This window comes from Lineus longissimus, chromosome 4, assembly GCF_910592395.1.
Source record: "Lineus longissimus chromosome 4, tnLinLong1.2, whole genome shotgun sequence".
Taxonomy (NCBI): domain Eukaryota; kingdom Metazoa; phylum Nemertea; class Pilidiophora; order Heteronemertea; family Lineidae; genus Lineus; species Lineus longissimus.
The window spans coordinates 8622368-8648979 of NC_088311.1; the positions used below are offsets into that span (position 1 = coordinate 8622368).

The window sequence follows — 26612 nt, forward strand, 5'->3', positions numbered from 1 at the left end:
CAAGTAGTCACATCCAAAAAAGTAATCAATCTCAATTTTAAGTCTATGATCATGCTTCTTTGGGCAAGGAGAACTCCGTGATGTTCTGCAATATTTAGTCTGATCATACTTCGTTGGGCAAGGAGTCCGCCGTCATGTTGTTGTGGCATAACATATTGTGACGATCTCCACCCATGGGAACGACACCCTCCTCTTAAAGGGGTAACTGGGGCATGAGATATGTTGCTTTTCATACAAAATTGACTTGGCCTGGCCTGATTCAGACTTGGCCTGATTCACATGGCTTCTGCCTGTAGTCCCCCTGTAAACACCGACAAACGAGCAAAGAGGCAAACAACATTTCTCGGAAACTTCACAAATTCCAGTAATGGTCAGCGCTGCGGGTGATCATATCCTGAAGAGGTCGCCTACTGATTAAGAAATTAGCAAATGTATGATAGTGACATGTGAAAAAGAAAAGGTCATCAGCAGAGGACGTTAAAAATCTTTATGTGACTAATTTCTGGTCATTATTGTTTTGATGAAAAATAATGGGGATAATAACGGCTCGATCGCTGGCGCGATGTGGCAGGCCAATGCTCATTATGAAGGAATGCTCGATGATGGTCACTGGTGTTTTGGTGAATAAAGTATGAAATCATGAGGCGACATGTCAAATCTATGACATCTGACTTATTGTTTTTGCCATGACCTTTTCGTACATGTAGAACTCCCAGAGTAATGATTCAAATATGCGATAGGCCTTTAAGTTCAACAAAACAGTAATAAAAGAACGATGGTACTTTTTTTCTCCATGTATCTTAATTCAATTCAAACTTGCCGTAGGTCCATAATTACATTGGTGTTATCGCTCAGCATAACTAATGATAGTCTAACCGCTTCCTGGAGCAAAAAATATCGATTCCAATAAAGTGTTTACATTTGGCCCGCCCGTGATTAGAAACGAACATGGCCGAAGTACAGCAACTAGACATGCATGCTAACGCGATAAAAATGGGCTTGTGTAGTTTCTAATTTACACAAGTACATTTATAGCGGTCTTTAGGCCTCAAAAAGCATTATTGAAATAAATTTGCAGCAGACAATATAAAATCGCATTTCAAATTTCAAATTTTTGAATGGACGAAATTTGGGAAAGATATGGGGTGCAGCCCCACCCAAAGAGCACCGAAGGCGCGATTTTGGTAATAGGGGGTCTGGGAGCAACAGGAACAAATTGTAACTAATGTGTGAAATATTAGTATGTGCAGTAGTCTGTGGGCTACAATGTAATCAGAAGTGGTTGTTTGTTTCTTGTGAGCAGGCGGTCTGAAAATGGGAAGCGTGCCTCATGCGCCACCCCAAAATCTGCCATGGTCCATGGAAATCTATACGTGACCTTGAAAGGGAAAGAATCTGACGGTGTTCTTATTTCAAGACATCCCGGAGACGAAAACTAAACGATAGAAATCAAAATGTTTGGCCAAAAGGTCAAGAAAGCCTAACGAGGTCATTTTGGCTGATTAAGATAATAAAGAAATTATAGATCCGAGTACGCTCCGCACTTCAACGAGGTAGACCTAGTAAATAATGACATACGAAAGACGCATTTACGTAGCGAGTTTTGAAAGTTTCTTTCATTTAAAGGCAGCCCAATGAAGCAGTGCTCTTGCCGAGTTTCATTATGAATGTGGAGTTCTGGTGATTCAAAGGAAAATTGTGACCTATTTGATAATATTTAGGTGTTGTTTTTCGAATTTACTGATATGTTCTTCTTCAAGTTTTCGTTTATGTGTGTCATCTTACACGCGACATTCGGCCAGACATCAGGTAAGTACATTAACCAACTTGATTAGGGTGCATGCAACTAAAATTCAGTCCTCCACCGGGATCGCACCGGCCGACGCATAGGGTTTATTTGCGCCCTTGCCGGTTCAAGCTTATCGACTCCCATAAAGCTGTTTCGTGGCGGTCGATGTTATCACGATTTGCTCCGATAACCCTTTTATAAAACAGTAGAACAATGGGGATTTAGGCCTTAGGTGCGAGCGGGCTTTGTTTTAAAGCTACAGACCGTGTATTTGGCACGGTCTGACTAAATTATTTTAACAGCGAGGTGGCGAAAAAACATAACGGGGACGGCCTCGTCGGACGAGTAAGGGTGCGGCATTATTTGGCGAATGGGGATCTTAAATATCGGGGCTTTCTGTACATCAGTACACTGTATGTTGAGCGAGGTGCCGGTACTCCATCGGTAAAATTCCGACATATTCTCTATAGGCCTTACTCTTCTGAATGTGCGTTCTGACCTGGATTTCAAAGACATTTTTTTTAAAATTGACATGCATTGATAAAGGCATGTTGGCAGAAGTTTATGATTGAAGAATCTGTTGCTGTTAAAAATAATGATGACTTGGTCCTGATCAAGTGTTATCATCTTTCAACATAAAGGATGATATGAAATATTGACTGAACCTCAGCCAACTGCTTTACACGTTTTTAAATTTTCATATTTATAGCTTACATCTCAGTAGCCTTACTTATCCTGTTAATCATTTATGGTCAAAGTTGTGTTTTATTCCAATGCTTATACATGCACATGCACCACTCATTTTCATAATATCTTCCCCGCAATATAACCCAGAAAGTGTTTTCAAAGATTCGTGCCACTGATTTTTGATAGCGATCAACAATACGTCTAACTAAATGTGATACAAAATCAAAACAAAAAGGCCTATATCTATCTACTTGACCATCTCAGGTCAATTACAGTCTGATTACAGTGACATAAAAAGTCTCTCAAGTAGGCCTACTTGATAAAGCGACAATCCTATCCACTTGAAAAAGTCTGCCACAATTATCAAGCCGGAAATACATGTAGTAGTGGATGATACTCATTTGATAACTTTAAATAGACACCAAACTATCTGTTCTAAAAACTCATCTTTAATACTTGACTTGCCAAACTCAGCTCGACGCCGAACTGCAGCGCCACTCGCGGACAAAGATAAAACAACTCGACATTTTTTTCACCGGTTTTCTCGCTGCGCATGCGTACCAGCGTCATCTTTTGTTTTCCGCTGGTACGCATGCGCAGCGAGAAAACCGGTGAAAAAAATGTCGAGTTGTTCTATCTTTGTCCGCGAGTGGCGCTGCAGTTCGGCGTCGAGCTGAGTTTGGCAAGTCAAGTATTTTACCCCCCTTCTTCTCCAACAGTTAGTGACATTAATTTGTTTGTAGGGAATTTCTTTAAAAGCGGCCAACGCTACACATATGTGTACCGCGGTGAGGCGATCAGCCAGCATGACACCTTGCCTGCAGGACATGCTGTATTCAGGTTCCAATGTTATCTCCATATCGACATGCAGGACTTCGGTGGAGGAAGGTTACAGGTAATAATTATCAAATATATTGCCTCAATTTGACTTTGTCATTTCCATAATTTGACTGCTCGATTGTAAAGTTAAAGGTATCTACATGTACTTAGTTTTGAAATATTTGTCACTGAAAATTCCTCCTTTTCCATGCATGTCCCCCCTTTTATTGCTCATGTATGCCTCAAGGAAAGATAACATTTAAAGTGTATTGCGCGAAATCCAGGGAAACCCTGCTAACAAAAGGCGCTATCTCCCCTCAGATGCTTCGATGAATAATCGGCTTGTAAAATGTCCATCGTCATGTGTTTCACTTCACCTGTATCATGATACAATGTACTGTTGCTTTGTGAGGACATTCCAAAACGAAAACAATTTCTCTTCTATCACTATAAGTGAGTTTTTCCAGGTTTTCTGGGTACCCAGTTTTTGTCCGCTGCAGAACTTTTTATACCTGTACTTCTGTCGAGTTCAGAAGCATTTCGTTCCTTTATTACAATGAAACTGATTTCAGGTGGAAGGTTGCCAGTTGAGAGATGACGGCACCAATTTACATAAAAGATCTGATGAATTTGCTTCGGCAGTGCAAAGGTAAAAAATACAACATCTGTTATTTGCGGTCATTCATTTTTCAACTTGCAAAAGTGTTTATCTACATATCGGCCGACGCGATACCAGATTCTTTCAATACATTGAAAGACTCTGGGGATAATAAGATTTCGCATTACGCCAGGGCTGTGTTCAGCTGATTTTGTCTTTCCATAAAAGCATCACTAACACTAAAGCGAAGTTCTGTTGTAGCTTTTACATCAGCAAGTCAACTCTACTCATGACTGTGACACTGACATTGCCAATTTCAGGTATTCGATGTACTTCCAACTCCAAAATGAAACATATATCACTAAGCTCTTTACGGAGCACGACGAGCAAGTGGACATCACTAATTTCAAAAGAGGTGCAATATCATCAATACTGTTCAAGCAGAGTTTAGCACCCGGAGAGCAAGAAATGATAAGACAGGTATTTAAGCTTTCATTAGATAATATCATGGTTTTCTTTAAATGGAGAAAAAAAATCGGCATTCGATTTGGCTGAAGTCTGTAAGCGTCTAGCCGCCTAGCATGGACACGGCAGCACTCCGTCAAGTAGGTATCGTGATAAAGTAATCTGCCAGTGCTTTTAAATGGTTGTGTTGTATCTGCATTCTCTCCTTACTCTTCGATCTGAAGTCCGGTCTACAGATGCACCGATCCAATATTGCCATGGACTGCTGACATGTTGAATGGTTGTGAGCTAATCGAACATGGCGGTCACCATTTTTTCATCTCCATTTGAGTGGTGATATTCCTCGTGTGCTGATGACATCGTGGTTCGCTGCGTTGGGTTCTTACTATTCCACGAACACGAGCCACTTGAAAATCAACAAACCTATACTGTTGTATTTGATCTAATTTATATAGCTTTGCGTTTTCATTCCATATCCCCATTTCATATTTCTTCAATTATATCTGGCTTTTTACAGGTCCTTGTGCAAGGAGCGTGCCAAACTAGCTACACGGCTGACGATTCTGGTGGCCAAGTCGAGAGGCTGGTAAATTTATCAAGCTGTGACACACACACCAACCATAACTCTACTTCGAAATGTACTTATTACATTACCAACGTAGATTCTGAACCTCGCCTCACTAGTATTGAGTGTGATGAAACGTATTTCGTAAATCAGTTGGACTTCTTGGGTTCATTAGGAAACTCTTCGGCGACAACCACAAAATTAAGGTAAGCATCATCATTCTTACTACAACGATCCAAGTGAAGTTTTTCTATAATCTCATACGGTCGAACTTATCCTTGGAATGACGGTATACTTTAGGATTACTCGAGTAATGAAACGGGGCCGTGTATGGAAAAGGCTAATTTCTGGTTTGATAGTAATCTTCATGGAAATGAGTTTATGTTTCCAGTGAATTCGGAGGAAATGTCTACTGATGACTGTGTATGCATGTATTTGGTCAGCGGTATGTGTTTTGCTTAAAACCATTAAGACATTATCTCAATAATCCTCATTCAAGAAGAACTTACCGTGGATGACAGGAAATAACTACTGTAGAAGTATGGCCAAATGGATGATTCTATCACTTAACAAACTTACAAGTATGACCCATTTTTGCACTTCAGGCAAACTTATAACCTTCACGTGACACCAACAGCATCAAACTTCGACTTCCAGCACCTTGCAAGTAGCAAAAGGGTTACAACTCTGGCGTATGACCCGACAAGGGAGAAAGTTTCAGCGGACCGGCTAAGACAGGCATTCAAAGACATGACCGATGAACTGGACATTTCCGCCATGCCAACTAAGAAAGCTGTTGCACTGTTTGAAGAAGTCGCTGATGTTTTACCAAGTTTTGATCGTATCACACTTTGGGGTTTCTTACAGGAAAGCTGGGACTGTACACATTGTTCACCAACACAGAAGGTTTGTGTATGCTGTTGTCAGCTTGTTCTAATAAGACTCCTTCGGCAGTCCATTCGTCATCTAAATTATTATTTCTTTTGGGAAGGGACGATGTTGATATCATTGCGTCCGGAGTGTAAATCTACTATGTAGAAATGGCTTGTCCAACATGTGTTAGTTTGGATTAAAATTGCGTACATGTTTGTTTGTTCAAGTAATAGTTTAACTGAATAACGTAATGTACAAACAATAATGGTACCACAGGAAAAATTATATTTTGGATAGATGAACCTACATAATGCTAAGAATTGATATTGCTGTGTTGGACGTATAGGCTGACTGATGGTTTCTCCTGTCTTTTCAGTCTCTTAGACAGAGCTGCTTGCTCGATGCGTTGATGGCCTGCGGCACTGCCTCTTGCGTCGAGACGTACGCCCGCGCTGCAGTTGAGGGATACATCAGCGGGGCGAAGGTGAAACTCTTCCTACTGGACGTTGCTTTGAAGAAAAAAGCATCATTACCAATCATTCAAGCTGTATTTGTAAGTATATCTTTTGATAGAAAGATTGTGGGGTTGTAATGAAATGCAGGACATAGTTCAAATGATGCCACGAACGTCTACAGTAAGATTAATTTAACTAACATACAATATTCAGTAGCAGCAGCGGGAGCTTGTTTAGACACGGAGTAGTATCTTCACTGATAACATGAGCAGTAAAATGAGACATGTATGGAAAAGGCAAAAATTAAATCGGCGTATTGTAATTTACTTTTCATCAGAGGCTGTGCAAGAAGGACAACGATCGAGTGTGCTGGTTGAACCTTGGCTCCATGATTCACACGTTTTATGAGGAAACCGGCCCAATAAGTATTCAGGTACGTATCCCAACTGTTTAGTTGATCATGAAACTATAGGGATCGGACTGACTTCTCATTACAGCACTGCAGGGATGACAACTGCCAAACAATTTTTGTGCTATAGGTCATTACGTGGAGTGCACTGTACATCCGCTCTTAGTATTCGACTTGATGTTGTGTAGTGACCTGCTAATTCATTACGTTGTTAACGTCCATTTCATTGCCTGATGCATGTAACCATGGCCAAGGCATTTGCAAGGGACGAGACCTCGCTGGTAAAATCATGTTACACTCGGGTTTTTTTCTTAGGTTTCCAGCGAAATCTTGACAATCGTGGCATACCTCCATCGAATCATTGGCACCAACTGCGAACCATTCATCAACAACTTCACCAACAGAATAATCAAACATTATGATATTGTTCTCACTTTGAAGGTAAGCACTATTTAAGTAATGGCACAGAAATTCTCTATTTGTTAGGATTGGTATAGTTTAGATACTGAACAATCAAATGTTATGATATTGTTCACATCGGCAGCTCCTCTTCCTTTCGGTAGGAAGAGTTTCAGCAAACACTACAGTATTTACTCACTTAATACCAGCAACTTTTGTATTATTTTACATTGCTTGCTACCATATCTTCCAGACCATTGGCAACATTGGCAGTATCATACAGACTGTAGACCGAGACTTACGCATGAACGGACAGGTTCTACCGACGCTTCTGAAATGTGCTAGAAATACGAATGTCTCGCACAGTGTCGCGATGGAAGCTATCCAGGTGAGTTGCGTGGTTTATAAATGAATCAAATGTAAAAATTATTCGGGGTGAAAATCTAACCAGATGATAGCGATGGGTCTTTTTTTGCTTACCAGGCAGAAATTCAGATACTGACTGTGATCACCGTGAGGAAAGTGCAGTAGTTCCTCGTACCCAAATGTGATGAAAAAAGCTGAAAATTGGCGAGGATATGACCCAAACTGCATACCTGATCTGAAAAGACGAAACTCGCATATTTTAGTATGCACTGGCAATGTGTTTACTTGCGGAAAGGAGACCATTGGCCAGCTTCTTTGTTATCTACGGTGATCTTTTCCACTCGGTTAGGAAAATATTTACCCTCGGAAGGTTTATATCGGCGGCATAGAGTATGTACTCCTGCTACCCCTACAGAACAAATAAAATAAACAATGGACTCGTCCTTCTTGTAACATAATAGCTGTACCATCGGCCACAGTGGACCAGTGGCTAAAACTACCGACCTTGTGGAAGCCTATTCTTTTTAAATTTTCCATCCACAGGCCCTCCGTCGTTTGACGCCAGATGACAATCTGACAACTCAACTCCTTGGACTTCTCCGGAGCCGTATCCACCCCATGATAAGGATCGCTACCTATAAGATATTAATGAAGGCGCCAACACTTGGTGCTCTTAAAGAGATCGTGAGACTTGTTCAGACAGAACGAAGCGAGCATTTCAAATCCTACGTCGTGTCGCATCTCAATAGCATACTGGAGTCTGAGGACCCAGCCATGACAAGGTATGCACATCTTAAACCTTTGAGGGTCCAGTTCCCGTCACCATTCACTCTTAGAAATAAAGGTCTTTGAGCAATTAACATGGTCAGATATCTTACAAAGTTTCTCACTTTTGCAGTGTGCAAGGTACTCTCCTCAAATGCCTCGCCGAAGATGAGATATCATTGCCGAAGCCACTCAAGAACCCAGTGACACTTTCGCATCACAAGAATTTCTATAAGACCTTCAGCATACCCAAACTTGGCCAGCCAATAGGGGTGAAGATAGATGTTGACGTCATTTACGACCCATCCGCCAGAATACCGGGGTCGATTCGGGTGAATTTGACCTTGAATGCTTTCAGGAGGTCACTGAATCTACTGGATTGCGGATTGAGTATGCAGTGTAGGTAATCAGTACAAGGGAGTACACAGTCCCAATGTACATTATACAATGCATTATCTGTAACAGATACAAATAGAAATTTGAGGTAGGGAGCAATCACAATCGTTTGTGACAATTGTAATATGAACGAGATTACTTGATGAAGGTTTCGTCATTTCTTATTGCTGTGTTTCATCCTGCTCTCGAATTCCCCAGCAAATAGCCTTTATCTAGCATTTATGTTTCGTTGCAGATATGGAAGTCATCCTTCGAAAGCTGCTGGGACATGATGCCGAGGTGTTGCTACAATTCTTCGGTATCCCTAGCTTCGAGAAGCAATACCAACACACCACGGGTCAAACACAGTTCAATAACATCAGAAGGACAATTCTTGATAATATACAGCAGCTGGATGATAGCGTCACCATGGGTGGAGTGCCGGATTTGACAGGCGATCTACGTATATTTGGCAAGTGTATCTTAGATAACCAGGGGGGCAACTGTTACAATGGGGTGATGATTCATCGAGTCGTTTCTCCCGCATATGTATTCAGTTGAATGATATGTTTTTTGAGGACGACAGCCCAAACAGGCCGTCATCATTAACCACATTCCTCGAGCAGTATATTCGTCTAGTTTTCTTGAAATTGAAACTGAAACTTGAAATTGAACTTAATCGATAAGGTACTTACATGTAGTAACCATTCCGAATAATTTTGCTTCTATAATGTATATTAAGGAAAGTGGTTTCCTTCAAATGTATTTTCTTCACCAGTACGGCGATAGAGCTTTACACATTTGCAATTTGCAAGAGAGAAAACGTAAGAAAGGTTAAACCTCATGCCTTATTTAGACGTTCTTTTTTGTAGGTCACGAGATTGTATTTGGGAATCTCAACGACCTGAAGCCTATCCTTGGATTATTCGAGAATCTGACGCATTTAACCCTAAAAGACCTCCTCAACTTGTTCTTGGAGCACGACCTGAGGAAGGATGCCAACCTTGATGAAGCCGTTGGGTTGACACGGGAGAAGACCATACTACCAACGATCCTCGGTGTCCCTCTCACTGTTACCTCTAGTAGTCATGCCCTTATCTCACTGCATCCTCGGCTTAATACACAGCGCCATGAAAGGAGTAAGAGTATGGATTTGGGTTTGGCAGCGGGGTGAGTTCATTTTCTGACGGCCGACAAATATTTATACACTTGATGAATCTTGTCATTATGCTGGTCATTGGAGTATGTACCTAAAATCGACTGGTTCATCGTCAACTTTCCTTTTCCAGAGGTTTCTTTAACATGAAAACCAAACTAGCGGTCTCGATTCCCGGGTTTGTTGAGACAGCTACGTCGTGGTCTGGCCACGTGAATGGAAGTGTTGACTTTGACATGAAAGCCAAGATCGAATTCAGCGTATCGGGGGTCAAACTGACGTTGTCAAACCCCTTCGAAAAGATAAAGAGAGATGTCTTCACTGTAAGGTAAGAACTGGTATCATCAAGAACGGTCTTACTTTTCGGCGATACATTACAAATTGAAATACACTTAGGAAAGGAGAGTCACTTTTGCCCTAAGTTTGTATCTTACTTTTAATGGACAATTTTCATATTGAACAATACGTTCCTTGGAAAAAAATATTAGCAACTTCAGGCTACTTATCGGGACTCTTATTTTTGACCCCCCCCCCCCCGCGGAACTCTGTATGTTTTTTGTTTTCCGTATGCAGCACAAGACAGACTTTGATAATTGACGGCATGGAACAGGAAGTGACTTTACCAGATCAGCAGCCAATCAAAAGCCGATGTAGTTCTTTCTACCAAATCTCAGGAATACGACTTTGTGTTGGCGTGCGCCTGCCTCTTCAGCGTCACAAATGGCTTCCATTCCTTCCACTTTCTGGGCCTTTTACTCTGAATATCGGGCTCGAGTCCGCTCAAAGGTAGGACCGAGGAACTTCAGTAGTTGCATCCGTGTGTTAATCAAAAGCCTTTTTACTGTCACCAAAGCATAACCTCCAACATTAATACATACATGTAGTTTGAGTTACTTTGAGACGAGATATGGTGATATTTATATGATAGGACGTCGGCCATTTTGGAAGCCATGTTTTTTGCTCTTGTTACCAATAAGAATGCTTCCACATATTTGTTATGTTCTCTATGAATAAGGTGTATCATGTCTACTTCTATTTATTGTCTTCTATGATGTAGTTGAATTGTCTTCTAGGAAGATATAAACTCTAACTCAAGTTGATATACCTTTCATTAATGTGCGTCTTGAACCCACCTCCAGTCAATTTGATGTGAATGTACAATGTAGGTAACGTAGTCTGCATTCTTTCGTTAATACAATAAACGACGAATATTCGTTTGCAGATCGTCTCAATATACAATGAACTTCGTATTCCTGCAACCGTATCGGAGGGGCCAACCAGGCAGGTCGGCTGGGTCAAGCTTCAGCAGCATGAATGTGACACTACAGGGAAGCAAAGACCTCTCAACCGATGTGGGAAGAAGTCAAACTACCATCTCCTTCCAGGCTAAAGGAGAACTCCTCAAGTATAGAAGCGTTGACGACAAACCTGCTTATAAACTGGACTTCAGTATCAGCAACGGAGAGAAAAAGTTATTTGATATCAAATATTACGTGAGTCCAAAAAATATAAACGAGTCGGGGTTTTTCCTGTTGAGAACTTAATTTTTCGCCTACTTTTGCGACGTCAGAGACGTTCATTTTTCGCTAGGCTTATATATTTTTGCTAAGTCTCTGGTCTGCTGTTTCGTAGTACACGTACTACTTCACTTCATCAAATTGAAATCCCCGTATAAGAACTCTCATTTTCTGGGGGGGTTTTCTGGGAAGAAGTTAAGCATGAGGTTTGGCTATTTCATAATCTGCTTTTTTTTATTACAGAAAACAATGCACGAAGAACCTCTCCAAAGCCCAGTTCCATCTGTGTTTATACGATTCCCAGCAACCGTGTCTATCAATGTCTCCTCCCCTGTCGCCTACCTAGCCATGGTCGGAGCCACCCTCCATCGGACTCCACGGGACTTCTCCACCCAACTTAATGTGACGTATTTCTGGTAAGTTTTGTGAGATTTCTTCTTGGTGCAGGATTATGTTCTGGTACCTCTTTTTAGAGTCTTGCCAGGCAGGAGCTATCCACTCAATAGATATCAGTCACTAAGTACAGCATTCACGAAGTGCTTTCTTCATATCTGTGCACTTCTTGGATAAATGGCTGCATCTTTGAATTCCTTGCCTCCCCGCATTGAAGCTTAAAGATTCTTGATTAAACGTGGCAAACGAACCGGTAACTCCTGACGACAAACTTACATGAATGCTCTTTACGACACTGATAACTCTGCCCTGATGCCCATACCACATTTATCATGACATTTCAGTGCAGATCAAACAAGCTTCTGCTATCGCTTTCACATTCAACCACAGAGAGCATACCATCCAGGTCACGTGACTGAACTGTCCAATAAGATCACAGTGAAAGGTGACAGAATAAATGGAACAGGCTGGACCGAAGTGACGTATCTTCTTAAATTTCCAGGTAATATGAGACCAGGGCGAAAAATAATCTCTCTTTTTCACGTCCACAAAATCATTGAAAATTGGAAATTGTCATCCTATAATTCCGATTTTCAAATAACGTCTCGTATCCAAAGGTTGAACAAAAGCGGTAGACAGGAATTTATATAGTCTCTGGTTCAGCTGACCTGAAATGGACAGGTGTAGTGCAGTATTCGGATGGACGATTGGTTGTTCTGTTTTTTAGGTCAAAACTTCCAAGTGTCAACCAGCACGAACTTTCTTCCCAGAAGTTCTGTCACTGATGCTGAGATGAGATGGCTGGCCAAAGATGGTACACAGCGAGTGGTCCAGGCTAAGAGTGATCTCTCGGTGAGGAAGACGAATAAGGGCGTGGAGCTGGAGCACGTTGTGAATGGTTCCAGTGAGGATTGGAGTGGGGAAGCCAACTGGAGTCTCCTCCGTGGACGTCGTGGTAACGTTGTTGAGGTCGATTTCAGTTTTGATGTTTACAGCAAGGGCAAGGTAAGCTAAAGATTCAGTATACCAAATGCCTTTTCCACTATTACCTCGGTACTGGATGTATCCACCCATGTTTTAGGGCGAAATCATGTAAATTTCCGTATATTTCAGCGTGGATTCGATTCGCCTCTGAAGCTATCGAACGTGTGGACGCCCCAGGCATCGCATACGACAGTCACGCTACCACAACATGACGTGGCCATACATTACTTGGTCGACAAGAGCGACCCCACGTACAGGAATATGACATTCTATCATGAAAACTTGGTACGAAACCGCACCTTCTTAGCCATAATCATAATGTGTTGATGATAAAAAAACACTCACCGGTAGAAAATTTTTGATCGCGAATAAACTTAGATAGTGTGCTTACACTCGTCTTTTTGGTTAACAAAGAAGAGACAATCTAAGTTTTCACTATTCTTCATCTTTCTCAACGTTCTTGATTGGTCACTAGGACTAATTGAATGGCCATGATGTGCAGGTTTTTAGCTGGCATGCCATGACAAAGACACATTGCAGGGCCGCTTGAGAGGCGCTTAAAGCGTCATCGGTGGGGCAAGATTCGGATATCGTTTAATACTTCGGACTTTATGGTGTAATGCATTCATTCTTTAGAGTAAGGAAGAACATCATCTGGATATAAGCTGGCAGATGGCCCTTGATCGGTCGCACCGCTTATTCTCCAATGTGACTGTCACACCCTCAGGACAGCGCGGACTATCAACGGTCTCGGATCACATCAAGCAGGTTGCCTTGGTTTGGGTGAAAAGTGCCCGGAAATCACTGGACCACAGTTTCCTTCCGAAGGGAGAAAGCGATATGAACTGTTCCATTGATGGACTGGTGAGTTTTGGAAGCATGTTTACAATTACCAACTTTCTTCTCGGGAGCATAACAAAGGGTTTTGCAGTAGCTTTCTGTTCGTCATGAGAAAAGGATAGCAGATGATGTTGAAGTTCGATTACTAGTAAGACGTATACTTAATATTAATTAATTGATCAGATACTATTCAGTTCATACCGACCAGTAGTTCTTTTTTATAGCAACTGCGCATAGATCAAAGACAAATAAGCTACTGATTTTTGTATATATCCAAGGTTTAATCCAATCTGAATATTGATACTACCAGTGCTATCAGGGCCAGGTTTGCTGCTCGAGGTTGCTATTTTGCATTTGAAATTTCGCTGCAGCAGCGTCAGCGCTTCCACTAAGAAATTGAGCCTTAACTCACTGACGAGACCGCCTTCAGACCATGATGTTCATTCTTCCAGAGTCTTATGGAGCACCTGCTCTTTATCGAAACTAGAATTTGCCTGTACCTTTGGAATGAATCGACCTCTTGTAAGTTCGGGCCTCCATACCGGATAATGGACTTGGTCCCAGCACTGCGTACAGTCGTTGAGCGAGCAAAGACGAGTCTGTATCAAGCAATAACGAGAAACAACATACCGAGACGTATTGGACCTGATCGTCCCTGGGAAACGATGGATAAACACTTTTATTCCAGTGTTCGGCTGCCGTTTGAGTGGAAGGATTTTGACGTGAGTACGAAAGTAATCTATCCTCATAGCGTTAATAACTTTATTTCATTCAGGTTCCTATCTGTTCAGTTCAGACACTAAATTCCATGAGGAACTTGAGTTGAACTACGCAGATCCAACTCGGATCTCGGTATACTTGCGATAATCTCAATTCAAGCTGAAAATTTTGATTCTGATTTGCCGCCTATCACTGCAAAAGTGTCCGATACGACTCATACATGTACTTTTTCCCTTGCTTGTTTTGCAGGCCCTTCCAACACTAGCTCAGAATCAGAAAGGACTCCTTAAGAGACTGAAGGGAATGATTCAGAAATTGAAGAATAAAGAAGTAATTTCACAGCAATCTGAGCCACGTTATCAAACTGCCATGATTTTTGGTGTTGGCTATGTTCAGACATTTGATGGTTTACTGTACGAGCATCCGGGTAAGCATTCGTTATCATTCGAATCCTGGTCCTCATAAAAGATCCGATGACACTCTATGTTTTCCATCAATAAACATTTCAAGAGGAGTATTCGCCACTTTCCTAAAACTAGAATATGGGACTTCCGCTGGGGTATTGACCAATTAAAAGCCCTCGAAGCCCGGCCATGGCCCGTGTTTTGTGAGTAAAACAAGCATGATAGTTCACTTCTCGTTAGTCTTTGTAAATTCATCCCAACTAAGCTTGTTTTTAAATCATCTTTCTGCAATATTTTAGGGTACAGGAGTAATAGATGTGCATACCTTCTCGCTCGAGAGTTTGACAGCAGTGTGTTCAGCATTATGAGCACAGTGGACGCTGTGACGCTGCTCTTACCAAACCTTGCCATCAGCATAGATGGAGAAAATAGAGTTGCTGTAAATATGACGGACAGGTTCATGTAAGATACATTATAAACACTCAGCTTTCCCTGTCCAGCATTTTCCTAAAATAAAAGCGGCAGGGGTGCTCTTTTAAATAACATCTCTTTGATGGTAAATTGCATATATGTCTCATCATTTCGCTGCCATGGCCCAGAGTTTTCATCCCATTCTCTATTCTCTCTTCCCCCTTCAAGAATAATATATTCTGTTCATCCAAGACTTAGAATCGGAACCACCTCCTTCTCCATACACCTTCCCCTTTTTATTCACTTCTTTGTACTAGCGTGTATCACTATATTTGTATCATGCCATCATTTACAAACTTCCCTGCTCCTTCTCCATACACCTTCCCCTCTTTTTATTCACTATTTTTTACCAGCGTGTATCCCTATATTTGGTCAAGCCTTCTAGCATTTTCCCTGCATTATTTTCAGAGAGTTACCATTTACGAGTCGTGATGGAAATGTGGTGATCCATGCCGATGGCCCTTACGTCAATGTTCACACTTCCTACGGTATTGATGCGACTTGCGATTCGGTCAATTTCCAATGCCTGTTCAACATCAGCGAGATGTACCACAACCACACTCTTGGACTGCTCGGTACCAATGACGGTGAACAATTAAACGATATGAGGAAGCCTACTGGTCGCCTGGCAGCTGGGATCGTCGATTTTGTTGATGCTTATGAAGTTAGTGGGAAGGCGGAGTGCTTGTATAATTACGGTAATTTACCATGGTTACCAGTAACAACTTTGGGAATTGATTTTGGTATCTAATTAACAGAATCAGAACCTCTTCTCGTCAGCACGATTGCGAGGATCAATATAGTGAATGATTTGCGACAAGAAAATTTGAATAAAAAACGATATAGGAAGGCAGGCTAATGTCTCTGGAGGGTCAGGGGTAAAAGTTGTTCATTCGGAATGGCAAGCAAGTCAATAGTTAGCACCATCCCATGATATCGACTGGTTGGATGGGTTATTCCAATGCCAATACTAAAGTAATTGCTAACCTGATCGCATCTCTTTCTCGGTTAAACCAATATGCAGTATTTTTTATTGTTTTAGGCTTCACGTCACCTCGTGCTGTCTCACCAACAAGAACTTGTGCGAACGACACATCACCGACGTGCAAGAAATTATTCCACGAAAGACGTTCGTCCTTCTCTGACTGTTTTAGAGTTATTAAGCCGTTATCTTACATGGTGAGAACTGACAGTTGTCAAAAGGTCACCCACTTACTGATGGGAGTGCGTCAGTCAATGTTTGCGCCAATCTTTCTTGAAATAACGGACAAGACGCAAGTTGTATCACTTAACATAAGAATAATATCAATGTTCAATCTATTCCAAGGATTTGTTGGCCATCGTTCGGTAACAACCATGACTACACCGCTCGTGGCTTAACTAATTTGCCACAGCTTGTTACAGTCAAAACTTGTTACAGATTGCCAGTTTTTGAATAGAAACCTTCTGCCTCGGTTGATAATTTTGAGGTAAGACTTCCCAGTGATGTCAGTATCATTGGTTTTTTACAGGACTTTTGTGTCGAGATCGTCAAAAACTCTGACGTAAGTACTCCATCCTCCACACTGTGTTCCCTGTCAGCAGCTTACGTCACAGCCTGTCGGTCTAGAGGGGTAAACATCAAACACCTGGACTCATGTAGTGAGTGAATGGCCCTTTCTTTTACCATACAAAATATACACATTTAGAAAAAAACCTCTACATTAATTACATCAAGAATTATTGTATTATTTTTAGTTTAATCTCCAGCGATTTACGATAGATTGCATCAGCCAAGCCTGTCGGAAAAAAATTCCAAATTTACCGGTACCTCCTGTGCTTCTACATGTAAGCAGGCCTCATCGACATCAGCCATACGTAACTAACAATTGGCACTAAGCAAGTTGCATATTTTTGTCCTCATATATTTTTGATATCAGAAGTGTCTTGTCGTTAACCCCACCTCTAGAAACATTCATTGCAACAAGTTACAATATTGATTCCGGCCGTATTCATCCCAAGGAGAAAATAGTTATGGGTGCAAAAAACTTGTCCATCATGGTCGCCCTTATTCCTATAATTAAATGATGGGGTACATGTACGACAGAGTAGGTCTTTGGGGATGAGTGTAGTCCAGCTCCATCTAACTTCCATGACGCAGTGTATACATGGTATTTCAAAACATCGTTTTTCTGCAGCTTCTTGTAATGGGCGTCCGAATGGTGCAATATGGCAGCAAACGATACAAAAGACGGCTGATATCGTGTTCATCATATCACAACATGGTAACGTGAGCATGCAGCATGATTTCAACCCCCGTCTTCAGCATCTGGCTCACCGCATCGAACATGCCCTTGTTGGGAGAGAGGGGTATGACCATTTGAGATACGGCCTTGTTGGTTTCGCCGGGGCAGGAATGCGGGGACCTAATTCCTTCACTATTGATGGGTAAGTCTCGTTGGCCCTCAAAATACAGTAGGCTCAAGTAAATGATGTGAACAAAGATTGTTTCACCAGTAGCTCCGAGGAGCCAAGTACATTCTACATTAAGAGAAAATCAAAATGGATTCTGTGTATCTACAGGTAATATAATGTGTACTGTAGTATACCTCTAATTTCAAAATACCTGTTCGCCAGGAAATGATTTTAGCGGTATTGGTTAGTGGTTTATGCAGAGGTGACACCAAGTGATCAGCTCAACAAAAGCTTACCTCAAGAATGTTTCTTCTCGACAGGCATCTGTTTGGACCCTATCAAGAATTCCACCGTGTCCTTCGGCAAATGCAATACACAGACCAGAAGAAAACCGATGCTTTGGACGCTGTACGCTTGGCAGCAAGCTACCCATTCCGAGCAGAAGCGTCAAGAGTTGTCATTCTCGTCACTGGTAAAGAAAGAGATGTAAGAACTACTCCAGAGGAACCACCTTATTGTCAGTCACTTAATCCGAGCAGATCGGTTTGGCATGTCATCAAGGGTCTCGTTGTGGTAGAGAAAAAACAAGTCGGCAGCTTGACTGCTCCTCCTTTGATACTTCAATGTGCGCCAAATCAAATTCAGTTAAAATATCGGTGAGCAGGGAATTCAATGGACAGCGTACGCTTGGTCAGCGGAATGCAGAAATTTGAAAATCGATTGCCCCGTTTTAAAATCAGATAACTGTCTTAGGACTCAACTTATGCAGTGGTTTGACCACGGGTTGTTGAGAAAATGATTTCCAAGTTTTAGTGAGATTACTTCTGAAAGAAATAATGACAGCAGTTTACAGAGAAATGTGTTGTCTATTATTCGGTATTAGATTGTCAACTCCTACTTTCTTCCGTTTTCTGGGCAGTTCAGTAGAAAAGGTTTTTTCCGGCGAGTTGACCTTTACACCCGCCTTTACGTTGCTTTGCAATTGTAGCCCTCACGACCAAGAGAGCCGCTTGTTGATGTCCTCCACGCGTTACAGAGGAACAGCATCAGACTTTACACAGTTTCCCGCTACCCGGACCTCACCAGACGGGCATCGGTGATCGGCATCACATGTGACAATCAACTTGTTACGAACAACAGGAAGACCTCGGTCGTTGTCAGCGATTTTCCAAAGGTGCGTAAATCGACATTTTGCTTTAGGTAAGGGGCTGGCGCTTTTGGGGTTCTGATTATTTTGTTTCCTCTTCTCAAAGAGGCTGGAGTGAATTTCTAACAGGAATCGACTCACTTTTACAATCACCGATTCATTTTCGGCCTTTCTTTACAGGGCGACTATGCAAAACTGAGTAAAACAACACAAGGAGCTGTTTTTTCACTCCATCACCTGATACACTCTCCAATTCCGAGCAGACTTTATAGCCATCTTAGCAACAATATTCGCCAGCAGGTGGCTGGAGAGGTTACCAAATGTCGGAAGTGCGAATGCCTCCAAGGAAGGGCAGGCGAAGGTGTGGCGTCGTGTAAAAATGGCAGCGGAGAATGCTAGCACTATAGCAGAGTTGTTTGGATCTCCACACTATCAAGTTTGACTCCATGATACTATGCTTCGTCGTGTTCAAATTGAACGACTGTTTTTTTTGATGGACTTACCAACCATGCGAAGCGGCAGTAGCCAATGTTTCACCGACTCGCACATTATTAAGTATGAGTCAGTTGCAATTTCGCCGAATCAGTATGATAACAACAACGTAATGACAAGGACCAGGGCAGTTGTCAGAACAAGTCAGTTTCAAATTAACGTGGTGTTAACTTTGACTTAATTGGGTAAATTGAAGTATATAACGCCAAGTTAGCGACATAACTTGTTTCGAACAACCAGGCTCAGAAGGGAACATTTATACTACAACAATGAAGGAAATGGATTTGTATTTCTTTTTATTGAATTGACGTCAAGTTACCGAGCAACTGGAAAATTTCTTTCGTGGATGCTGTAAATATGATCATCATGATTCCAAAATTTTGGATTTTTTTTCATTTTATTTTATGATATGTAATGCTCACGAGTAATATTAAACCATGTGTCTTATCTTGTTTGGATCTTCTATATTCGTAACACCCAAGGTAAATGGTGATTATAAGTCAACACGATGATTTGTTTTGTGATTTTAACACAAAAGGCATTCCAATTGAACATCTAGCAGCAACGATGCAGGTACCAATGTACAGGCAAAATACAATGCAACGATTGCAGACCAATATTCTAGGCTTCTTGTGATATCGTTGGCCATATCTCCACCATTTGCCCACATGCGGTATCCTCCCATCACAATTTCGATTGCAACGCGACTCTCTCAAGGCAATCCTTGACCAATTTAGCTGCTTCTTTGCCGCAGCCCCAGTGGAGGGTGACGCCTGCTCCGCCATGGCCGTAGTTATGTACCACCTGCAACAGATGAATGAGAAATTATGGCAATGCCTGAAGAAAAAAGCACATGAAGAAGGATCATGCGTTGATTCAGGCGTTTGAGTCTCAGGAGTGTTTAGAATTCAACACCCAGTGGTCAAAAATGCACATTTTTTGATTCCCGACATTCTAGTCATCTTCAACAGTTCTCTACCGAGGTCGAAATCGAGTTATTGTCCTCATCATCTCACACCACAATCAAATACATACTATGTCTTCAAGGTACTATCATACGTGTGGGTAAAATTAAAATTGCACATGTATATACCCATTTCTTTCCAATAGGGGTCGTAATCTGTTCTGACTCTAATCGAACCTCGTCTCTGAGTGGTCTCAAACCAACCCTATCTTCAATTATTTTGGCATCCTGAAAAAGTTGAATTTTTCACTATACAGGCTTGCATTTGATAGCACGAGTTTCTGCATGCCCGTGTAAAAGTACATTCAGACACTTGCATTAAAGTTCATTTGCCCATCTCCGATTAGCCCACCCCGAGTCTGTCCCTACTGTCTGGTGATGGATTAAGATATGTACATGTATTTCTATAGAGACCATGAGTGTCAATGCCTCGGAGGTTATCATACTGTTTGTAGTATTTCAGTTGACAGCGACATGAAACGATGAAGTTTTACTTTGCCAGAATGCGAATGATGACCAGCAATGTTGAGCGAGAGTGTCAAGGACGTACCCTAAGACTTGGTATCAATTGGCAGCATCCTTCCCATATTTGCTTCTTATCGTCCGGGCAAACATCACGGTTCCAGTTTCCTTTCTGGACCACTCCTCCAAGGGCAACGAAGTCAGGACTGGAATAGCAGTGTGTACTTGTGTACTTGTATATAATCTGCCAAGTGTGGCTAGCAAGCTACAATCTGTACAACTGTATAAAGGCATTCGTCACTTTCCTCAAGCAATAATGAGAAGCGCCTGCTCAGTATTGATTGGCCAATCAGAATCTTTGCAAGCTCCATGGCCGAACAAGTCCCGTCTTAGCAGGTAGGATGGTAGGAGTCTTCTGATTGGTCAATGAAATGGAAGTCACAAAGTCCTGCTTCAGGAACGTGGCAAATACAGAACTAGCGCATGGTTTGTGTATATTTATGCGAGCATAATTCTTCGAACCACGGACTTCAGTCCGTGTTCGAATTGACGAAATTAGCCTTCATCAGCAAGAGAATTATTATCAAATATTTTTATTTAAGGAATTAATACCGAGCTGGCGGTCATTGGTTGTATAATCAAGACCGCTCGGGTAGACCGAAAATGCAGTCCAAAACCCGAGGCGCTTCGCCGAGGGTTTTGGACGTAATTTGAGGTCTACCCGAGCGGTCTTGATTATACAACCAATGACCGACAGCGAGGTATTAATTTCTATTCTAAAAGGTTTCAAAATTAAACAAATTAAATACGATTTGAAAGGTATATATGTTCCGTTTTCGTCAAAGAATGATCCAGCCTGGTGTCCGGAACTCCGCCATATTGTTGCTTGTGAAGATGACGTCACGCAGCAAGGGAATTCCCAGTCTGCTAGCTCGATTTCTACCATTTCCTCGTCTTTGACCTCTTCTGAATCCTGACTGACGACCTCGAAAGAGTCCTCGGGTATCCTCCCTACTTCACAAATCCCAATATATCGGGGAATACTTCAAAATCTCGTGTTCTTGACATTGTTTTGTGGGGCTGAGTCGTTGCTTCTTGGTGAAAATAATTCGTCTGCTAAAATTCAGAATTTTATACCTACCCAGGCGGTCATTGGTTACGATACCAAGACCGCTCCGATCAAAACGAGGCGTAATGTATTTTGTATTAGAAACAATGATATACTGTGACTAAGGCCTTTTAGAATGTGCAACAAGCATTTTTGAGAGGAGAGTAAAGAGACCAAGATGCTCTAGACTAATTACGTGGGCGATCCAATCTCCCAACCTAGCATTTGCTCCGGATCAAAAGTACGCTAGAACCGTTTCAATGGCTATAAGCATGAGATCGACATTGTAAATATACTCCGCCTCTCGATATTTTGTATACGAGGTAGGTAGGTATCAAAAACCCGATCTCAGGATGGGAGATTGAGTGATCATCTTATGTTTCCTTACCATGGCAATATGTACGACACCTCTCCATTCGCTTTCTCGGCGACGACGTGATGCTTTATCCACTGAGCGTGCACCTTGGTGACCTGTCCTCTGCCCGGTTGAACCCGCGCGTCATTAAACTTGGCGGCACCGACACCAGTGCAGTTCACTATCACATCATATTCTTCGGCAAGCTGCAAAATTCATTGAAAGAAGCACGGAAACAACTATACCGTTTCAAATTTAACGAAAGGAATGAATAATGGGAAGCAATTTTATTATGATGCTTCCGACTCCTTCCTTACTTTCACTCCTTCGAGTCATATTTTAGCATTCTTTCATTTGATTTTAGATAGAGCTTGCTATGGGTTGTTTCAAGAACATTCTAGATCCAATATTTTTCAAAGAGCACGAATCGTGAGTTTGGTAGAAATCTGAGAAATACTCACCTCTTCAAATCTTTCAACCCTTCGTTTAATGAAGGTGACATTTTTTTCTTGAAGTCTGAAATTGAAATGTCACTGCAGTATCGCTATCACAATCTTTAATATGATCATTCTCAAAATACGCATTTTAGCACTGAGTAGCCGAAACTGTGCGCACGTAATTGGCAATGTCCGTGTGTCCAACACAATAGCAGAAACAGAATAGGACAATAGGTCTGCTCATGGTTGTCAGAATGTAATCAGAATCACTCACTTTTCTGTCAGCCAAGGCAGATATCTTGCCGGATTTGCCATCAAAGTTGTAAATCTATAACCATATCTGGAAACGACGGAGAGTTTGGTTGAGAGAAGTTTGAATAAGGTAATGCTTCGAGACCGCGCACCTTCAGACCAATGAGTATAATCCCCAGCTCACAACAGGAAGTCCAGGCACTTGTATTAAAGGGACCATGCAATATCCGGGCCTTATAGTGGGATCGCAAGAGTAAATGTTTGAAATGTTGAGAATAGAATGTCTGGGGAACTACAGGATTCTACGCGCTTTTGATTTGTGAGATATTGACTGTCATTGTCTCCCTCCATAGAACCACATACCATCCTTCAGAATACAATAGGGCCGGACACTTTTGAATGGGGACATGTTCGATTGCAACACCGGTTTCTTTTCCAGTCCCTGACGACGTACTGTTATATCATTTTCCTTAGCTTTTTTCCGCCACAGGGCATTGTCAGATAAAACTACTTATTTTCACATTAGATTAATTATCTTTATTGACGATATACAATGTATTATGTACTAGTTACCTATATGGTGGGAACATAGCAAGCTCCCTTTCACTCATGTCTTGGAAGTTGAAGAAGATTTCCCTGAAGCCAACCATGTAATCCTTTAGAGGAAGTAAAACTATAGTATACTAAAAGTTATCGGGAAAATCAGTCAGTACAGGAGTGCGCCGTTTGTAATTACATGTACTGGGGATCCAGGAATATACACAATGCGTACCAGTTATTATGCAAACGAATTTACTGAAACTGGTTTTTATAGCCTTATGATACCTATATCTCCACAGCGGCAATGTTGACATTTATGTTTAGTAGGCCGATATATGCTATGCAATTGGAAATTTTAAAAATTTGCTTACCAATTTCAAATTGCCGCTGTACAGTATTCTAAAACACTATCATGACTATTGTATGGAAGCTGTCAAAATGCCATTTTGTTGTTAAGTTGGAGATGTTTTTAGAATAAAAAATGCTACTTCACTGTCGTTATTTTGATTAGTTACTCACCGGATCTGGTTCTTCTAGAAGATTATATCCAAATGATAAACTCGTCCCGGCTTTGCGTCCCTCTTCGGAACAGTTCAGTCTGTTAATGTGGTCCCAAGTTGACATTGCCCATTTTCTGGATTAAAATGAAAATGTTATGAATATTGTACATTTTCATGACAATTAGCCATTCACGGCTTCCGATTAAATGATTATGTTACTGCTATCGACTCTTGGCTTTAAATTACGTGATGCAGTCATATGCACAGGACGGTCCTTTTTTTGTCTACAATATTAGTCGTACTTCCACCTATTAAATCCCCGTGTCTTTTGCGCTTACACCTATGAATTGCCGTGTCTAAATAGACCCGTGTGTCAAATCCCCGTGTCTATTAGCCCCATCGAGCTCGATGGGGCTAATCGGGGGCTAATTTAGACCCGGGTTTTTTTATAGGTGGAATCTGAATAGCCCCGGCAATTGCAAGTTCTAAGACCCGGCGACAGATGGCGCGGTGTAGTTGCCTCGGTATTGCGCACGCGAAATTCCCCTCCAATGGGAAAAAAACACAGGAGAGCCCCCCTTCCTACACCGCACTTGTCGCAGCATCCTGAGCTTCAGGTTTTTGATACTCCTACGTCCCATACAAAACCCTGAGAAAATCCATTAGAATCGACAGCGAAGGGTGGCTGTTCTGATAACCTGATACACTGTGCGTAATGTATGTATATATAGTGTTTTATATGACAATAAAATGTATATGAATAAAGTTTAAGATAATCCTATCGTTAAATCGTTTTATACCTTATCGATTCTATGCTGTTAAACATTGTGTAGACGTGTAATTGTGCTTTAATTAAGTAATGAAATAAATTTGCAGCGGGGTGCGCGCAATACGAAGCAACAGCACTGAAAAATTCAGAATTTTCATAAATACCCGGATGTTCTAAAAATAGCAGCTAATGAAAATACGCGTTTCATGGCGCTGATTGAAATTTAACTAACCAACCTCCGACCCGAGCCCTATGGCGCAAAAGACTATATACAATTGATAGTGCATCTGAGAGCATTAATTCCTGGGTCCGTGGTTTACGAATTTCCGAGACTCAAATACAACCGACGCTCTGATTGGGCGCTTTTTTTTCTACCGCTACAATCCGTCTGAAGGGCATGGATTTCCCCAGGGGTTTGTAATAGCGAGAGCTGGAGCATATGGAAAACCACTGGGTGCCGAGGATGTTGTCGCAGGGGCTATTAACCATTATCTAACACCACTGATAGGTGTAAGTGCGCCCCGGGTTTTTTGACACACGGCGAAGAGACGGGTCGTGAAAAAACACAGGGTTTTATGATAGGTGGAACTACGACTATAGATTTAGTATCAGTTGCTACCAATTTAGTTATAAGTCGTACTTCCACCTATCAAATCCCCGTGTCTTGCGCTTACACCTATGAATTGCCGTGTTTAAATAGACCCGTGTGTCAAATCCCCGTGTCTATTAGCCACATCGAGCTCGATGGTCTGAATAGACACGGCAATTGCAAGTTCTAAGATCCGGCGACAGATGGCGCGTGTAGTTGCCTCGGTATTACGCATGCGTGAACATTGTAAACATTCCCGCGAAATTTCTCAGTCTCGAAATCCCCCCCCCCCCCCCCAACGGGAAAGAAACACAGGAGAGCTCCCTACCTACAGCGCACCTGTCGCCGGGACTATTAACCATTATCTAACAACACTGAACAGGTGTTGTGCGCCCCGGGTTTTTTGACACACGGCGAAGACACGGGTCTTGAAAAAACACGGGGTTTTATGATAGGTGGAACTACGACTATAAATGCTGTTTTTTGCTCCCAATTTAATAAAAGCTACTAATTAGTGGTTATAGTTGCTGTTCTTGGCTCCCAATTTAGTACTTATTCCTATTTTTAGCAATTTAGTGAGTTGCTATGCTTGGCTACTAATCTAATCACTGTTGCTAATATATTCTTGGTTACCAGTTTAGTAGTAATGGTTGCTATTCTTGACGGCCAATATAGTGATATAATGCTATTCCAGGACTAGGTAATTGTTGCTATTCTTAGCTACCCTAATATAAATGCACGTAGTTGCATTTCTTGGCTACCGAGAGGTAAGGAATAGCTGTTGGATTTTTTGTGATGATAATTAAACACTTACTTTATCAGAGGTAACTGTTCTGGACTGCCGACTGAGTACGGTTCCAACAACCCTGCAGCTACGCTGCTCGTGACATCACGACCGAATTGTTCAGCGATGACAGTGACATCAACAGTTTCAGTTCCAATGTTTAGATCCCGGATTGATAGGGCAGACGCCAGGCCGACCACACCGCCACCAATGACGCAGATTTTCCATTTTCGGTTGCTCATGTTGATAAGCTAGAAAACATTGAAAAGAGCACCTGAGCAAACTGGCTTGCATGTACAACGGTCGACACACTGAGACAATAAAATCGAAAAGGTCGACAGTCATTCCATTCCCTGACTAATACAAAAAAACGAGGCCGAGGTGATAGCTTACTCTGAGGTCATAGAAATTACATGGACATTTTTAAGGCGTTCAATAATTATGCCTACAATGTTATACAAAGCCTAGATCTCTTATGTATAGGCCTATTTTGGATTGAAACGTGTTCGATGTGCTTGGGGAGCATTAAAGGGAGTCTGTTGGTAAATCGCCAGTCAGTACCAGGTAGCTTGGAATTATGTTATTTCAAAACGCCAGATGTCGCACGTACAGAAAATCAAGTACAGTAGAACGTCCCCTTGCGGACACCGCAGCAGTACGGACATGTTCGTTCAGTCCCGATTTTTTCTAAGTCATTTGCTTTAACCGAAACCTCTGAAGGGCGGACACCTCTCTACGAATTGCGGACACGGCCATGGTGACTTTTGTA

General features: G+C 41.8%; 2 protein-coding genes across 2 annotated transcripts; one reads left to right on the forward strand and one right to left on the reverse strand.

Moving 5' to 3' along the window:
• Positions 1-1568: 1568 nt before the first annotated feature.
• Positions 1569-19530, forward strand: LOC135485848 (uncharacterized). The gene is made up of 32 exons (XM_064768159.1): positions 1569-1809; positions 3220-3371; positions 3868-3944; positions 4214-4373; positions 4876-5129; positions 5529-5829; positions 6173-6349; positions 6589-6684; positions 6976-7101; positions 7313-7447; positions 7969-8207; positions 8324-8589; positions 8822-9037; positions 9438-9735; positions 9855-10049; positions 10295-10507; positions 10944-11214; positions 11482-11654; positions 11976-12133; positions 12359-12636; positions 12745-12900; positions 13252-13479; positions 13908-14177; positions 14425-14602; positions 14879-15041; positions 15459-15748; positions 16093-16229; positions 16562-16691; positions 17228-17477; positions 17765-17930; positions 18433-18618; positions 18772-19530. The coding sequence occupies exons 1-32, from the start codon at positions 1746-1748 to the stop codon at positions 18988-18990; spliced, it is 6222 nt and encodes a 2073-aa protein (XP_064624229.1). The 5' UTR covers positions 1569-1745; the 3' UTR covers positions 18991-19530.
• Positions 19408-26312, reverse strand: LOC135485849 (D-amino-acid oxidase-like). Its single transcript, XM_064768160.1, has 10 exons — positions 26237-26312; positions 25874-26094; positions 23721-23835; positions 23235-23317; positions 22684-22749; positions 22434-22488; positions 22006-22178; positions 20598-20715; positions 20177-20275; positions 19408-19887 (listed from the first exon to the last, which is right to left on the reverse strand). Exons 2-10 carry the CDS (start codon positions 26083-26085, stop codon positions 19768-19770), a joined length of 1041 nt encoding a protein of 346 aa, XP_064624230.1. The 5' UTR covers positions 26086-26094; positions 26237-26312; the 3' UTR covers positions 19408-19767.
• Between the last annotated feature and the right edge of the window lie 300 nt (positions 26313-26612).

What these genes read in the sequence shown, in the direction of transcription:
- LOC135485849 (XM_064768160.1), bottom strand. Translation starts at nt 26,085, where the DNA reads ATGAGCAACCGAAAATGGAAAATCTGCGTCATTGGTGGCGGTGTGGTC. An exon ending in TTCTAGAAGAACCAGATCCG is followed by an intron (nt 23,318 to 23,720) that starts GTGAGTAACTAA and finishes CTTCCTCTAAAG; the next exon opens with GATTACATGGTTGGCTTCAG. An exon ending in AATTGATACCAAGTCTTAGG is followed by an intron (nt 20,276 to 20,597) that starts GTACGTCCTTGA and finishes CAACTTTTTCAG; the next exon opens with GATGCCAAAATAATTGAAGA.
- LOC135485848 (XM_064768159.1), top strand. Translation starts at nt 1,746, where the DNA reads ATGTTCTTCTTCAAGTTTTCGTTTATGTGTGTCATCTTACACGCGACA. An exon ending in CAAACACCTGGACTCATGTA is followed by an intron (nt 16,692 to 17,227) that starts GTGAGTGAATGG and finishes GTTTTTCTGCAG; the next exon opens with CTTCTTGTAATGGGCGTCCG. An exon ending in AATTCCTTCACTATTGATGG is followed by an intron (nt 17,478 to 17,764) that starts GTAAGTCTCGTT and finishes TCTTCTCGACAG; the next exon opens with GCATCTGTTTGGACCCTATC.